The sequence below is a fragment of the Muscardinus avellanarius genome (assembly GCF_963383645.1).
Source record: "Muscardinus avellanarius genome assembly, chromosome: 5".
Lineage (NCBI taxonomy): Eukaryota > Metazoa > Chordata > Mammalia > Rodentia > Gliridae > Muscardinus > Muscardinus avellanarius.
Window position 1 is genome coordinate 90,837,547 of NC_137790.1, and position 16,145 is coordinate 90,853,691.

General features: G+C 36.9%; 1 protein-coding gene across 1 annotated transcript in view; it reads right to left on the reverse strand.

The window, feature by feature from the left end:
* The window catches only part of ATP11B (ATPase phospholipid transporting 11B (putative)), a gene marked incomplete at both ends in the record, with an annotated part of 95,945 nt that extends 83,117 nt beyond the window's left edge, over positions 1-12,828 (reverse strand). The window contains one exon of the mRNA XM_080696564.1: positions 12,811-12,828. Coding sequence (XP_080552690.1) covers positions 12,811-12,828 — 18 coding nt within the window. The remainder of the gene's footprint in view (positions 1-12,810) is intronic.
* Between the last annotated feature and the right edge of the window lie 3,317 nt (positions 12,829-16,145).

Sequence of the window (16,145 nt, forward strand, 5' to 3'; positions counted from 1 at the left end):
CCCATATATTTTGGTAGGTTTTATCTCTGTTTTCATTTGTTTCCATAAATTTCTTTATTTCTTCCCTAATATCTGCTCTTACCCATTCATCATTCAATAGTGTATCATTCATTCTCCATGAATTTGAATACTTTCTTTCAGGTTTCCTGTTGTTGATTTCTACTTTTATTCCATTGTGGTCTGAAAAGATGCAAGGAATTATATTACATTTTTTGAATTTGCTGGTATTTTTTTTGTGTCCCAGGATGTGGTCTATTTTGGAGAAGGTTCCATGGGCTTCTGAGAAGAATGTTTATTCTGTTGTTCCTGGTTGAAATAATCTGAAAATGTCTCTTAGGTCCATTTGGTTTATGGTTTCCTTTAGTTCTAAAGCGTCTTTACTCATCTTTTGCCTTGAAGATCGATCCAGTGGTGTGAGAGGCGTATTAAAGTCTCCCAGAATTATTGTATTTGGGTCTACTTGGGATCTTATGTCCAGAAGGGTTTGTTTTACAAATGTGGTTGCACCCATGTTTGGGGCATAAATATTTACTATCATTATATCTTCTTGGTGTATTGTTCCTTTTAATAAAAGGAAGTGCCCTGATTTGTCTCCTTTGATGTGTTTTAGTTTAAAGTCTGTTTTGTTGGATATCAGGGTTGCTACCCCTGCTCTTTTTTGGTCACAGTTGGCATGGTTTATCTTTTTCCATCCTTTCACTTTCAGTCTGTGAATGTCTTTGGCTGTAAGGTGAGTTTCTTGCAGACAGCATATATTTGGATTATGTTTTCTAATCCACATTGCCAGTCTATGTCTTTTGATTGGTGAGTTAAGTCCTTTGACATTAAGAGATATTATTGAAATATGATTTTTGTTTTCTGCCATTTTGTGTTCTGTCTACTCTTGGGTGGTTTGATCTTTCTTCTTTACTTAAACGGCCCACTTATTAACTTCCTCTCTTCTCTGATTCTGAAGTCTGCTTCTTTTATCTTCCTTATGGTTTATTTCTTTAAGAATTTTCTCTAGTGTTGGCTTTGAATTCATGAATTTTTGAGATTCTGTTTATCCTGAAAGACTTTGGTTTCACCATTGATCTTGAATAGTAGTTTTGCTGGATAGATGAGCCTTGGCTGGAAGTTATTTTCTTCCAGGGTCTGAATCACATCGTACCAGTCTCTCCTAGCATTCATGACCTGGTTGTATAGTCTGGGGTGATTCTTATTGTTTTGCCTCTATATGTCACCCGTCCTTTTGTTCTCACTGCTTTTAAGATTCCTTCCTTGGCCTCTATGTTGGTCATTTTGGTTATTATGTGGCATGGAGGGGTCTTTCTTTGGTCCTGTCTCAGTGGAGTTCTGTATGCCTCCTAGACATGCAGGTCCAAGTCTCTTTCCATATTTGGAAAAATCTCTTGAGATTATTTCCTTGAGGAGATTACAGATGCCCTTGGTCTGTACCTCTATCCCTTCTTCAATGCCTATTATCTTTAAGTTAGGATGCTTCATATTATCCCATATTTGCTGGATGTTTAGGTTTTGTAGCTATAAAGATTTCTGTATATCGCTGACTGTGTTTTCGGTTTGGGATGTACTGTCTTCAAATATTGATATTCTGTTTTCCATTTCATCTAATCTTCCAGAATTTCTTTCTATTGCTGTCTTCATTTCACTTATTGCCTCTTTCATTTCATTCCAGACCTCTTTCTGATTCTTTTTTTAGTGTTTCTAACTCACCTTTCACCTCCTCTAGACTTGTTTTAAATCCTTTCATCATACTGTACGTCAAGATTCTGAACTCCCCTTTTTGCATTTCTAGTAGGTCAGTATTCGTGATTTCGGCTGTCTCTTCATAATTCCTGGTTCTCATATTTATAGAGTTCTCTGTCCTGTTTTTCTGATTTCTACCCATCGTTTGTGAGTATTATACTTAGTCCAATCTTAATATTAGGAGTTTAGGGGTATCGGCAAGTCAGCAGAGCTTTTCCAGTGTTGAGGGTGGGTGATGTGGGAGGAGCTGGCTTCCTTGGTCCAGGCATCTGTGGGAGTCCCTGTGCTGTTGTAATCCAGTCACTGGTGAGCACACAGAATTCTGATGTGGGTGTTACTTGCTGCTTAAAATGAGGCCCTGTGTCCGTTTTCAGTCTCGGATTATCTTGCCGCAGTGATTTCAGTCAGGGCTCGGGAGTATAGTTTGGGCAGGCAGGCAGCCCGCCGGTGGGCGTCCCATTTGTATCTGCAGCAGGTCTGGTGTCCAATCTTTGTTCTTCTTCTTCTTCTAGCCCTTTTTATTTTGAAACAGGGTCTTGCTAAGTTTCTGTACACTAGTCTCAAATCTGCAATCTTCCTGTCTCAGCTTCAAAGTACTAAGATTGCAAACATGTGCCATGGCATTTGGCTAAAGAAAAATCTTTATGTTTCAATACTATCTCTCCTTTTAACAAAGTCAAAAACATCAATTATCAAATTAATTGCATAACTATGCAATGTGAAATAATTTCTAGCACTCATTAGCAGCAATTCTACAGTACTAAGTAACAAATACAACCTGATCTCCCTGATCACTACTAGGCCAATTCTACATGCCAGAGTTCAGAAACTTTTAGCACATATTACATTTTCTAAGGTCATCCCAGATCATCCATTCATACCCACAACTTCTACATGCTTGTTAGCCCCTTTCTCTTTTGATTTTATCTTGTTCTAGGCAACAGAACTGTAACAGATAAAATACTATTCTAGCAACCAGGACTGTAAAGTTAGTGTCTGCTGATGAAAAGTAAACAGTATAGGTATTGGAAGCACATACACTGTTTAAAAAAAGCTACCACACTCCAAAAAAGTATGAAACTCAAAAACTGATCATAAACATGACTTAGTTACTGCTTGGAGTTAACTAAATCTCAGTGATTCAGGCCTTATTTACCTAAGATATCATCTAATTTCCTATTTATTCTCATATATTTAAGATTAAAACAGTATTACTTTCTGGTTTGAATGTTGGACAATCAGCATGGATGTTTAATAATTCAGGAAGAATTGGATATGCCTGTTTAGAGCTCAAGAAAGAGGACTGGATTTGCAAATGGAATCCAACAAGCATAAGGTGATTGTTAAAGTCCAAACTAAGTATGAAGCTACTCATTTAAAGTATAGAAAGCAAGAGGAGAATAAGAGAGAATAAGAATAATTAATTCTCAAGGCTGTTATTTAAGATGCATGCAGGAGAAAACAAATAAGCAAAGAAAAAAATATCATCAGAGTAGGAGAACAAGAACAGCAGCACGGAAGAAACCCAGGAAGATACAAAAAGGAATTATTTCATGTATTGTAAAGAAAGATGAAGCCAGAAGTGGTGGTGCATGCTTGTAATCTCAGCATTTGTGTGTGTGTGTGTGTGTGTGTGTGTGTGTGTGTGTGTGTAAAGGTACTAGGGATGATGGAACCCAAAGGCATTCTACGTCCGAGCTATACCCCCCAGCCCTATTTTTTATTCTTTTTTTTTTTTTGAAACTGGGTCTCACTGAGTTGCAAAGGGCCTCACTAAGTAGCTGAGGCTGTCTGTGAACTGTGATCCTCCTGTCTCAACCTCCCAAATGCTGGGATTACAAGCATGCACCACCATACCTGGCTCAGTAATCCCAGCATCTGGGAGGCTGAGACAGGAGGATTGCAGTTCGTGGCCAGCCTTGGCTAGTGAGGCTCTTTGCAACTCATTGAGACTCTGTTTCAAAAGAGAGAGAGAGAGAGAGAGAGAGAGAGAGAGAGAGAGAGAGAGATATCTCTAAGAGGGGGGACGACACCAAAATACTGAAATAAGTAATTAGGAAATCAATGGCTTTTCCCAATACAGTTTGAGTGAAGTTAAAGAGACTGAAGTAAGACTACAGTGGGAAAGGAGAGGATGACAGTGGGGAAATGGGGATACTAGTTACAACTAGAGTATTTTGTTTTGTTGTGGTACTAGTGATTGAACCCAGGGGCATTCTACCTCTGGGCTACATCCCCAGACCTACTTTATTTTTTATTTTGAAACAGAGCCTCACTAAGTTGCAAAGAGTCTCATTAAGTTGTCGAAGGTGGTTTCAAATCTATGATCCTCCTCTCTTAGCCTCCCCAGAACTGGGACTGCAAATGTTGTGTCTCCACACCCAACCAAAAGCTAAGTTATGTGAAGGATTTTTAATGTAATCTAATTATAAATATATATGTATTTTTGAAATAAAAGATCAGGCAATAAGAAGAAAATATTAAGTTTTAGGAAAGAAAAATTATTGAAGGATCAAGGATTTAAAAAAAGGATCAAGAGCCAAAGTACAAAGCATTAACTTTGAAAAATGAACAGGAGTTTTCCTCATCTGAAAAGACTGTTTTAACTTAAATATGAAAATGAAGAAAGCTAAAAACATCAAATATCATATTTTCTGTATTGGCAATAATTCTGAGAAATGCCTTTGTGATAGGCTGATATAGTATGCATCTCCATCTAATTCCTCTGTATATGTTTACAAACTTCCTATTTTCCTATGATTTTCTTTCCTTTTTTTTTTTTTTTTTTTGGTGGAAGCCCTTCTATCTTAGGGCTACACTCCCAGACCTATTTTTTAATTTGGAAACAGGGTCTCTTAAGCCAGCGCTGCTGGCTTCGAACTAGCACGATCTTCCTGTCTCCACCTCCCAAGCTCGGGGATTACAAGCGTGCGCCACCACGCCTGGCCCTTTCCTATGATTTTCTACACACACTAGTATATCCCTAATGGAGGCTCCAACTGCTATCATAAATCAGATCACCAGCTCTCCCCTAATTAACTCTAAAATTTTATGAGTGGGCTGGAGGTATAGCTCAGTGGTAGAACATATGCCTGGCATAAGGCCCTGAGTTTGATTCCCTAGCCTGCAAAAAGTATATAAATAAAATTCACATCCTCCCTTTTAAAAAATACTAATATACATTTCTGTAAAATAAAAGTAAAACCATAGTTATATAACTTGGAGACTTTTTTCACCACTGTCATCACACAAACTTCTGATGGTTCTCAAGAGTGTTGGATATCAAAGACCAGTAAAACTATTTTTTAAATGGGAGCCGGGCGTGGTGGCGCATGCTTGTAATCCCCATGCTTGGGAGGTGGAGACCACGCTGGTTTGAAGCCAGCCATGCTGGCTTAAGAGATCCTGTTTCCAAATAAAAAATATATAAAATAGGTCTGGGAGTGTAGCCCAGAGGTAGAAGGGCTTCCAGGAACCTCAGTACCACCAAAACAAAATAAAATAAAATAAAATAAAGTAAAATAAAATAATAAAATGGGAAACTAACATAAGGTTGCCAACTTTTATTTTTCTGAAACTGAGTATTTTGACTAATAAGACAAAAGAAAGTAGAAAAAACAATTAACAACTTAAAGTTTTTTCAAAAATCTGAGAAACTTGAAAGGGCCCAGGAGAACCAAAGAATGCTTGACATTATTAGTTACTAAGGAAATGTTAATCAAAATCACACTAAAATGTCACCTACAAGCGTGGCACATGCTTGTAATCTCAGTATTTGGGAGGTGAGACAGGAGAATCAAAGGTTCATGGCCAGCCTCAGCTACTTAGTGAGGTCCTCCAAAACTTAGTTATACCCTGTTTCAAAATAAAGAATAAAATACAGGGCTGGAAGTGTAGCGCGGAGGTTGAATGCTCATGGGTTCAATTCCCAGTACCCCCCCCACACACACACACACAAATGTCATTTGCACCCATTAGGATGACCATAATAAAAAAGACAAGTCTGGGGTTAGAGGCTATTGTAGAGTGACTTAGACCATGTTTCAAAGTTAAAAAATAAAAATAATGGTTATATCTCAGAGGTAAAACACTCCTGGGTTCAATCCCCAGTACTACTCATCACCACCACCACCAACACCACCACCACTCTCACACACACACACACACACACACACACACACACACACACACAAAGACATTGGAACTCTCATGTACTGTTGGTGAGAATGATGTAAAATGGTTCAAGCAGTTAGGAAAACAGGCTGGCAATGCTTTATAATGTTAAAAATAGAGTTAAATAGCTGGGCATGGTGACACGCGCTTATAATCCCAGCATTTGGGAGGCTGAGACTGGAGGATCATGGTTCGCAGACAGCCTCAGCTACTTAGTGAGACCCTCTACAACTCAGTGAGACCTGATTTCAAAGTAAAGAATAAAAAATAGGGCTGGGGGTATAGCTTGGAGGTCGAATGGCCCTGGGTTCCATCCCCAGACCCGCAAAAAAAAAAAAAAAAAAAAAAAAAAAAAAAAAAAAAGTTAAATTATCCAGTAATCTCACTCTTTAGCTTTATGCCTAAATGAAAATATACATTACATCATACAAACTCCCCATATTCCTATATCATGTGTACATGTATATAAAAGTATCCAATAATTAAATATAACTAGAAAAAATATATAAACAAGAATGCAATCCATAGCATCTAATCTTTAAAGGGGAAAATATAAGAGTTTTTACTTCAAAGTAAAGCCAATCAAATCCTACAAAGATCTTTTTTTGTGCAATTTGAAAAATTGATTAAATGTAATATGAAGAGTAAAAGTCCAGTGTAATTATGAAAAAAATAAAAGGAGGTGGGGGCTCTGCTCTGCCAGATGCCAAGACTAACCATCATAAATACTATAATTAAGACAGTACATTACTGATGCACAAGAAATGTATGAAATCAAATACAGAACCTAGAAAGAGACCAAGATATATTAGAAAGAATGCTGGGATGTAACAGAGAACACTGTCATTTATAATAGAGAAGGCAAATGATATGAATTAGTGGGCAAAAGAAGCTTACTCAAAAAACAGTATTAGGCAAATAACTTTCCATAGGAGAGAGAGGGAAACTTTTCATAGAAGAGAAAGGCAAAATGACTTTCTATTCTATATACAAAGACCAATTCTCAGTAATAGATGCTAAAGTTAAATTAAAGTGGCGCTGGGCGTGGTGGTGTATGCTTGTAATCCCCAGTGCTTGGGAGGTGGAGACAGGAGGATCATGAAGGTTCAAAGCTAACTGTGCTGGTTTAAGAGACCCTGTTTCAAAAAAAAAAAAAAAAAGTATTAAAAAAAAAGGTCTGGGAGTGTAGCCTGGAGGTAGAAGGGTTTCCAGGAATCCCAGTGCCACCAAAAAAAAAAAAAAAAAAAAAAAAAAAAAAAAATTAAAGTGGCCAGGTGTGGTGGCCCACGCTTGTAATCCCCCCACCTTGGGAGGCTGAGACAGGAGGATTGCACAGATTCAAAGCCAGTCTTAGCTACTTAGTTAGGCTTTCAGCATTTATTTATTTATTTCCAAATAAAATATAAAATAGGTCTGGGAGTATAGCCCAAAGGTAGAAAGCCTCTGGGTTCCATCCCCAGAACCACAAAATAAATAAATAAATAAATAAATAAATAAATAAATAAATAAATAAATAAAATAATAAAAAAACAAAAGTGAAGAAAGCACTAGAAAAATAGTTTTATGATCCTAGTTAGAATAAAGCAGAATATTATAAGCTTTGGCTCTATATGGCCATTACAAAAAAAAAATAAAGCAGAAATCACTGCCTATAAACTTACCTACAGATGAACTTATTTCTCTATAAAAATATTATGAACAAAATTAAATGTAAGCAGATTGTAAGAAGATATTTATAATATATACAACAAAGAATTAGCATCCAGACTACAGAAGAAAAAATGACAAACTACTCAATAAAAAATAGAAATTTTTTATATGAAACACAGGACACCTGCATCTCACTAGCAATTTCTGAATTTATATTATTAGATTAGGAAATTTCTAATTTATTGGGAAAATCTTAACATATTATTAGATTAGAAAATTCCTAAGCAATATCCTGATCAGGAAACTACAAATTAAAAAAAAGAGAGAGATACTGTTTCACAACCATTACACTGGTAAATTATTTTCAAGTTTAACAACAAAGTATTGAGCAAGATGTAGGGAAAAGGAATTTTCATGTTTTGGAAGATAATTTGGTATCATCAAATAGTAGTCATAATGTGTATGCCCCACGACTCAGCAATTCCACTTCTAGGTATTCCACGTTAAAAAATAAAAACATCAAAAAGAATGATAATTCCAAGGCCGGGTGTGGTGGCACACATTTGTAATCACAGCACTTGGGATGCTGAGACAGGAGGATCGCAATTCAAGAACAGCCTCAGCTACTTAGTAAGGCCCTTTGCAACTCAGTGAGACCCTGTTTCAAAATAAAGAATAAAAAATAGGGCTGGGGGTGTTGTTTGGAGGTAGAATGCCCCTGGGTTCCATCTCCTGGGAAAAAATGCCCCTGGGGGGGAAAAAAAGAATGATAACTAACTTCTGTAATGGGTGGGGGGTAGCAGTAATCCAAATATCCATTAGGGAAAAAGAGCCTCCTAGAAGACTAACCAAGGCAGGGATTGCTTCATTTTAGTAGTTCCAACTCCCAGCAACAGCTGCCACAGCACAGGTGTTCAAGACAATGTTTAAGTTGAATTGACAAATGATTTAAAAAAAATGGCAAAAAAAACCCTGCCTTCATCAAGTAAGACAAATAGTTATGGAATATACTAAATAGTGTAAGTGCTAAGAGGGAAAAAGCAATAGGAAAATATGGGGCAGGAATGTTGTAATATTAGTAGTAGTAGTAGTAGTAGTAGTAGTAGTAGTACTGGGGTTCCTGGAAGCCCTTCTACCTCCGGGATACACTCCCAGACCTATTTTTACATTTTTATTTGGAAACAGGGTCTCCTAAGCCAGCGCGCGCGGCTGGCTTTGAACCTGTGAGATCCTCCTGTCTCTGCCTCCCAAGCGCGGGGATTACAAGCGTGCGCCACCACGCCCAGCGGAATGTTGTAATTTTATATTGAATGGCCACAGAAGGCCTCACTCACTGATAAGGTCATATTTGAATAAAGATGAAGCAAGTGTAGAAGCCAGCAGGTAGCTGGGGAAGAACATTGCAAGTAACAGCACAGACAAAGATCCTGAGATTAAAGCATGCTCAAGACATCTGAATTGCAAGAAGACCAGTATGGATGAAGCAGTGAGTGAAGAATGGAGAGGGGACATGAGGGGCATCTGGGAAAGCTGGGAAAATAGAGATAAAGCAGAGCCTGGCTTTTACTGAACAAGGAAAGGCAAGCCCTTGGAAGATTTTAAACACAGGAATTGCATCATGTAATACGATTAATAAGATCACTCTGGCTGCTATACTGAAAAGAGACTGCAGAGGCAGAAGGAGAGAAACAATGAGGCAAACTAGGAAGTTTTGCAACAATCTAGGTAAGAGGTAAGAAGAGTCCTTTAGGGTGGTGTCAGAGGAAGAAGAAAGGGTTTTAAAAACATGTTTTTGGCAACAAAGAAGTTGACATTTAAAAAAAACTGCATTCATGTATCATTTTTCTATGTTACAAGCAAAGCTTTTTTTATTTTTTTATTTTTTGGTGTGGTACTGAGGATGAAACCCAGACACATTCTACCTCCAAGCTATACCCCCGGCTCTATTTTTTATTCTTTGCTTTGAAACAGGGTGGCACTAAGTTACAGAGGGCCTCGCAAAGTGGCTGAGACTGGCTGTGAACTGCAATCCTGTCTCAGCCTCCCAAATGCTGGGATTACAAGTATACACCACCACATACATCCAGCTTGCAAAGCTTTTTTTTTTTTTTTTTTTTTTTTTTTTTTTTTTTTTGGCGGGTTTGGGGATGGAACCTAGGGGCATTCTACCTCTGAGCTATACCCCTGCCCTATTTTTTATTCTTTATTTTGAAACAGGATCTCACTAAGTTGCAGAGGGCCTCACTAAGTAAGTAGCTGAGGCTGTTCTTGAATTGCGATCCACCCAGTCCGGCTAGCATTTATTTTAATTGGCAAATAAAGGTTCCATATATTTGTGATGTATAACAAGATGGAATCATGTGCCCTCTATGATTTCTTTTCCCCAAATATGTAATCATAACACAAAAGCAGTCAACATTTAAAGAGTTTCAGTGCTTAGAATTTGAGGATAGGAATGCATGAGCTGTACCAGGAAATATACCTGTGCATTTAAAAGGTTTCCTTACGTTTCGGAGATATAGAAACATTTATGGATGAAATTATATAATGTCTGGGATTTACTTCAAAATCACTCAAGGGAGGCCGCGCGTGGTGGCGCATGCTTGTAATCCCCGCGCTTGGGAGGTGGAAACAGGAGGATCACGCAGGTTCGAAGCCAGCCGTGCTGGCTTAAGAGACCCAGTTTCCAAATAAAAAGTATAAAATAGGTCTGGGAGTGTAGCCCAGAGGTAGAAGGACTTCCAGGAACCCCAGTACCACCAAAAAAAAAAAATCACTCAAGGGGCTGGGTGTGGGCACACACCTGTAATCCTAGTACTTGGGAGGCTGAGACAGGAGGATCACAGGTTCGATACCAGTCTCAACAACTTAATGAGGCCCTCCGCAAATTAGGGAGACTGTTTCAGAATAAAAGAATAAAATAAGGCTGGCTGTGTAGCTCGTTCATAGAATTCCCCTGGGTTCTATCCCCAGTACCACACACACACACACACACACACACACACACACACACACACAAATCACTCAAGGGGTTGGGGAAACAGATAAAACAAGATTGGCCATGAACTCATAATTACTGATGGTAATTAATGGGGGCTCATTATATTATTTTCTCTACTTTTGTATTATGCTTGAAATTTTCTTGTTTTTTGGGGGGTCTGGGGATGGAACTCAGGGGTACTCAACCTCCAAGCTACACCCCTGCCCTGTTTTTTATTCTTTTAATTTGAAACAGGGTCTCACTAAGTTGCAGAGGGCCTCAATAAGTAGCTGAGGCTGTCCGCGAACCGTGATCCTACAGTCTCAGCCTCCCAAATGCTGGGAATGCAAGTGTGCACAACCACGCCACGCAAAATTTTCCATAATATAAAGTTTAAAGAATAATCCATACCAGATATATTGGCTTCACACATTAAGAATTAGCTATAAACAAACAACACCTGTTTTTGTTCCTTTCACAAAATGTAGAGGAATGAAAAATACCTGTTCATATTATCCTACCTCCTTTCCTAGGGATACTCCACTTTCAATCAAACGTGGAGATAATCAGGACTTAGCTAATATTCTTAGTTTGACATTTGATCTAAAATTTGGGGATAGTCTAGTAGTTTTCAAGAGAATATGATTTTCTGCATAACCCAAGGGTACTATGTGACTGAATAACATCTCTAGCCCTTTTTATTTTTAATTTTTAGACTAGAGTCTAACATTCCCAGGCTGGCCTCAAACTTGCAATCCCTCGACCTCAAGCCTCCCAAGAAGCTAGGATTACAGGCCTGCACCACGGCTACATAAACCAACTCTTAATATTAACTAGGATAAACTACATGCAACAAATGTCAAAAGATTTTGTATTGGCAGTACAATTAGCTCTTCTACAGTCAATGAATTAAAATTTTAAAATATTTTTAAAAAATAAACTGCATCTATACTGTACATGTATATGCTTTTTTCTTGTCATTATTCTCTAAACCATATCATATAACAACTATTTACACAAGATTTACATTGAGTTTGATTTTTTTAAGTAGTCTAGAGATTCATGGGTTATATGAAAATACTATGCCATTTTTACTTTATTTATTTATTTTGTGTGGGTAGTACTGGGGATGGAACCCAGCGGCTTTTCTACCTCTGAGCTACACCCCAGCCATATATATATATATATATATATATATATATAATATATATTATAAATATATTATATATAAATATAAATATATTATATATTTATATATAAACATATTATATATAAATATATAATATATAATATATATATATATTGTCCTTTAAAATTTTTTTTTGAAACAGGGTCTCACTGAGTTGCAAAGGGCCTCGCTAAGTAGCTGAGGCTGTCTGCAAACCACAATCCTCTGGTCTCTGCCTCCCAAATGATGGGATTACAAGTGTGCGCCACCACGTCCAGCACACTATGCCATTTTATAAGATCATTTTAAACATGCTAGTCAGCATTTATATTTAGTATTCCTGTAGTCTCCTAAGGGTCAGTTCCCTCAGTCATTTCTAACTGAAAAACAGCAACAGAAATTCAATGCATGCCTCATTCACAACACTGGGCAAGCTTACTGAATCCATTATAACCACATACACAGAAAAATAAAATATAAATATATATTTCTACCTACTGGCATAAAAATAAGTCTCTTAGCATTTTCCATATAATCTTACCACAATTATGCATTTCTTAGGCTGAAACTTACAATAGAGAAACTCCCAGGAGAAAAAAACAAAATAAAGAATCCCTAAATAATAATCTACCATGACTATGAACTCAAATACTAAAAGTTTAGTTTAATATTTTGAAATAAATTCATATTTCCAGTTAAAAAGAGCTAGGCTGTGAATATTATTTTATTTAGAATGATCAGTACTCAACTTCAGAAACAAAGTAAAAAACAGACAGCATGGCAACGTGCTATTTAGAACCTTACAATATAGATAACACTAAGAAAATATTGTCAGTGGACCAGATCCATTACACATATCAGGTAGCCTCTAGTCTCTTGGATATAACTGGACCAATAGTCTGAATATAGTAAAATTACCAAAAAAAAAGCATGGGTAAAATCAAAAAGTTCTTAGCACTGAAAGCTGTTTTGAATTTGCCTATGCCAGAAAAACAGTGCTATCCAAATATGTAATTTCCTTGGTTTCCACATTTAAAAGAGATAAAAGTAAACAACATTAATCTAATATATTTTATTTAGCCAATACACGTACCCGATATAATTTCAACATGTAATCAGCTCAATAATTACTGAGATATGTAATTTTCCCCCAAAACTAAGTCTTCAAAATCTAGTGAGCACTTTACACTCCCAACATGTCTCAATTCAGAATAGGCACATTTCAAGCTTTTAATGTCATGGATGAGTGTGGTGGTGCATGCTTGTAATCTCAGCATTTGGGAGGCTGAGACCGGAGGATCGCAGTTAGCAGACAGCCTCAGCTACTTAGTGAGGCACCCCGTAACTTAGTGAGACCCTGTTTCAAAATAGGGCAGGTGATGTAGATCGGATATCAAATGCCCATGTGTCCCATCCCCAGACCCACAAAAAAAAAAAAAAATTAGCATTTATCAATTACCTAGAAGAGAGAAAAGAACACAGGTAATTCCAAACTGATACTGAATTTAATCTGATACTACCCATTCCTTTATTCAACCAGCATTTGGTAGATGAGTACCTACAATGAGCCAGCTGCTGTCCTGCTGTCTTGGGTACAAAGGATATGATCCTTTGTTCTAAGAAATTTAATTTATAGTTTAGTCTAGTAAGTAAGACATCTAGACTTAGATAATGTGCTATACAGAAACAAGTTCACTTTTAATTTCAGGTAATATAAAAAAAAAGTAGGTCTGGGAGTGTAGCCCAGAAGTTGAAGGGTTTCCAGGAACCCCAGTACCACAAGAAAAAAAAAAAAAATTAAACATCACATTCTAAAAGAAGAGAAACACATAAGATAATTGAAATATTTCACGTTTTTTCCTACTGTTTTTAAAATCCAATGTGTTTTTTATACTTAAGGCTATATTACCTTGAACTTGCCATTATTTCAAGTGCATCAATGGCACTGTCATCCAGAACAGACTTTTTATTTTTAGAAAATTGAAAAGAATTTGACTGTCACAAGTATAGGAATAAGATAGCAGAGGGAAGCTTAAACGTTATTGGCCAAAGAAAAAGAGAAAAGGGCAAGAATTCTAATGATAACTGATGAGGAGTATAGAAGGCATGATGAAAGAACAGGATCAAAAACAAAAGTAAACCGGTGGCACACACTTATAATCCCAGTACCAGGGAGGCTAAGACAGGAGCATGTCTGTTCAGGGACACCTCAGCTACTTAGTGAGGCCCTTGCAACTTAGTGACCTTGTTTCAAAATAAAGAATGAAAAATAGGGCTGGGGGTATAGAGGTAGAATGCCCCTGGATTCCATCCCCAGTACTTAAAACACACACACACACACACACACACACACACACACACACACGTAGATGCCTTAGCCTGTCAAAGAGGAGGGTTGCCATCCTCATAACAGATGGAAAGAAGGGAAGAATTAAGCATAAATATAAGTGTGGTGAATGTGAAGATGAGAAAACAGAAAGTAGTTGAGGGCCAGGCATGGTGGCACATGCTTTTAATCCCAGCATTTGGGAACCCGAGACAGGAGCATCCGGGTTCACAGACAGCCTCAGCTACTTAGTGAGGCCCTCTGCAACTCAGTGAGACCCTGTTTCAAAATAAAGACTAAAAAATAGGGCTGGAGGTTATGCTCGGAGATAGAATGCTTCTGGGTTCCATCCCCAGTATCAAAAAAAAAAAAAAAAAAAAAGTAGTTGAGGGAGTTTTCAATAAGAGCTTCCTATTTTTCGCAGTAAATCAGAAGACAATCTTATCTGGTTCCTTCTGCAATCACCAATACAAATCTAAAGGGGCAGTTGTGCTACAGTTGTGCGAGTATGACATAGAACAGTTGTGCTAGTATGACACAGTAAGATGTGTTTCTGTATAGTCAGTCATTTTCTAGTTTTCTTCTGGGCTGGTCAATCTTGAGTTTTGTCATGTTATCTCTAAGTTTTACCTCTAAGAAATAACATTATAGATTCATTCTTTCTTTGCTCACCTATTTATTGTTTATTCAGAAAACATGTATTTGGTGCCTAATTGATGCTAAATTTGAGGTACTGACTTCCATGTGTACCTACCAGTATTCAGCATATTATACATATTAATTACTATGAATGAATAGTATTATGTTACCCAGTAAAGAAATATTATATATCAACTAAAAAACATATTGACAAAAACCTTCATTTAAGTCTAAATCAAAGTTGTTCAATAGAATTCTCTGAAAATGAAAATATTCTGCTCTAATTTATACAATATGGTAGCCAAAAGCCACATGAATTCAAATATTAATTTTAATTGCCACATGTGGGAGATAGCTGCCATATAGGTCTAAATATTAGAATATTACAGGTAGTTAATGGCATTGCCATTATTATAATCAAGGTGCTATCATTCTAATTTAATACATATAATAAGCTGCTGAAAACGAGCACACTATACAGAGAAACTGTACTAGAAAAGCACCATAAGAAAAATTTCAGCATAAAACTTCCATATTATGAACCAAAAAATTAAAAAATAAAAAAGACTAAGAAAAAGAAAAGAGGTGAAGGAAGAAGCAAGGATAGTTGTTTTCTCTTTCATTCTACTTCTCCCAGGGAAAGCAGCCACTTGATGTCAAGCAGTAAAAATACTTTGTAAACTAAGGAGTAAAATATTTCTTTTTAATTAGGAAAAAATAGGGCATACGGGTTATTTCTATAATACAATAACAATAACCTTTTTTGGGGGGGTGGGAGACAATCTAAGTACCTGAAAATTAGGATTCATACATTGAGAAATATAATTATATACTTGTAACACCAAATAACTTGCCTTTGTGATTTATCAATTTCCTCAAATTTGTCCAATTTATTCAAATTTCAAAACAAACCTATTGATAAAATACATGGTGACTTAATCCATTGAATAAATGGAAGTATAATCCAGATTTTGAACTGAATAATTCCTAATGTAACTAATTCTAGTTACTGAATAGCTAGAATCGCTGTTCATGCCTGGAACAGTAAAATATACTTTCATTACTCTCTCTAGTCACTGCCCCTAATGTATAATTTAAGTGACTACACAAACTTAATGAGAGATACAAAGTCCTACACTTGGCACAGATCTGATTACATACTTACAAGATCTGATAACTTAAAAGTTAAGCCAGTGAGGTGAGCAACTACTTGTCAGAGATGGCATTTTTTATGCACAGCAAGTTGTTCAACTTGTTAACCATTCCAGTAAGAGAGCGGCCTTATAAATTAACCACACAACTTCCGGTCCTTCCTTTCAGTCGTATTAATTTGAGGCCAGTTTTCTATATGCTACCATATTTTCTGTCTTGAAGATGAACATGGTTATACAACCACTATTTTATTCAGGCTAACAAAAATACCAGCATTGAGAAACAAGTCTGAATCTACTCAGAAAAGCTTT